The sequence below is a fragment of the Eimeria tenella genome, genomic scaffold (genome assembly GCF_000499545.2).
Source record: "Eimeria tenella Houghton genomic scaffold, Eth_scaff4031, whole genome shotgun sequence".
Lineage (NCBI taxonomy): Eukaryota > Apicomplexa > Conoidasida > Eucoccidiorida > Eimeriidae > Eimeria > Eimeria tenella.
The window spans coordinates 1-1127 of record NW_013544946.1 but is presented as its reverse complement, the minus strand read 5'-3'; the positions used below and the strand labels follow the sequence as shown (position 1 = coordinate 1127).

General features: G+C 51.3%; 1 protein-coding gene across 1 annotated transcript; it reads left to right on the top strand.

Annotated features, from left to right (window-relative positions):
• Positions 1-258: 258 nt before the first annotated feature.
• On the top strand, positions 259-1127 carry ETH_00034160 (Class III alcohol dehydrogenase, related; the record flags this gene model as incomplete). The annotated part of the gene is made up of 3 exons (XM_013379823.1): positions 259-333; positions 714-797; positions 1016-1127. Coding segments are annotated over 3 exons (271 nt in total), but the record flags the coding sequence as incomplete, so codon positions are not given.

Genomic DNA, 1127 nt, shown 5'->3' with positions numbered 1-1127 from the left:
CCCCCCCCCGCTGCTGCCGCCTCTTGGGGGCCGCAGCAGCAAGTTGAATTGGCAAATAATTAATTTTTAAGTTAATTAATTTAATTAAAAATAAATAAATAAATAAAAGGTTTGGTGTGCTTTTTATTTCCCAGATCTTACTGCTCTTCTCGAGACCCGAGCCCGCGCGCCCAGGCTGCCCCCAATCCGCAAACCCAAAACCCTAAACCCTAAACCCTAAACCATAAACCCTAAACCCTCGGTCTTCTGCAGTTCAAAATGGCTTCTGAGGAAGGCCCCAAGGATATTGTGTGCAGGGCCGCCGTGGCCTTTGCCCCAGAAGAGCCTCTGAAGGTACTTTTATGAAAACAAATAAATAGAAAAATAAAACACAAGTAAGAGGAATAAAGATCTAACAAGAAGATAGAAACAAAAAAGGGAGAATAAGGAAATAAATAAGACATAATAAACAGATGAAAAAGTGGCCAAGAGGCCCTCGATGAACCCTAAACCCTCGCTAAACCCTAAACTCTCGCTAAGCCCTAAGCCTTCCCCAAACCCCAAACCCTCCCCAAACTCCAAACCCTCAGCAAACCCTAAACCCTCCACAAACCCCAAACTCTCCCCAACCCCTTCCCAAACAAAACAACCCCTCCCCAAACGCCACCCCTCCCCAACCCTCGCCAAACCCCAAACCCTAAACCCTAAACCCTAAACCCTCGTTTGTGGTGCAGGTGTGCACGGTGATAGTGGCTCCCCCCAAGGCCGGCGAAGTTCGCGTCAAAGTTCTTTACTCAGCGCCTTGCCACACTGACGAGGTAACTTCAGCACTCTTTGTGAATGCCACTTCTAGCATCTTTTAACAACTTTCTAGCATCTCTTAACTCCATTTTAGCGTCTGTTGGCATCTTTTAGCACCTTTTTAGCGGCGGGTTTGGCCGTTTCTGAGTGCCCTGCCGGGGCGGGGTCGCTGCGAGCGCGTCGTCGCAAACCCTAAAAAAGGGTTTAGCGGCGGCGCGAGGGTTTGGCTTTGCAGTTCACGCGCAGCGGCAAAGACCCCGAGGGCCAGTTCCCCTGCGTGCTGGGCCACGAGGCCGCGGGGGTGGTGGAGGCGGTGGGGGAGGGTGTGGAGCTGTGCAGTCCTGGGG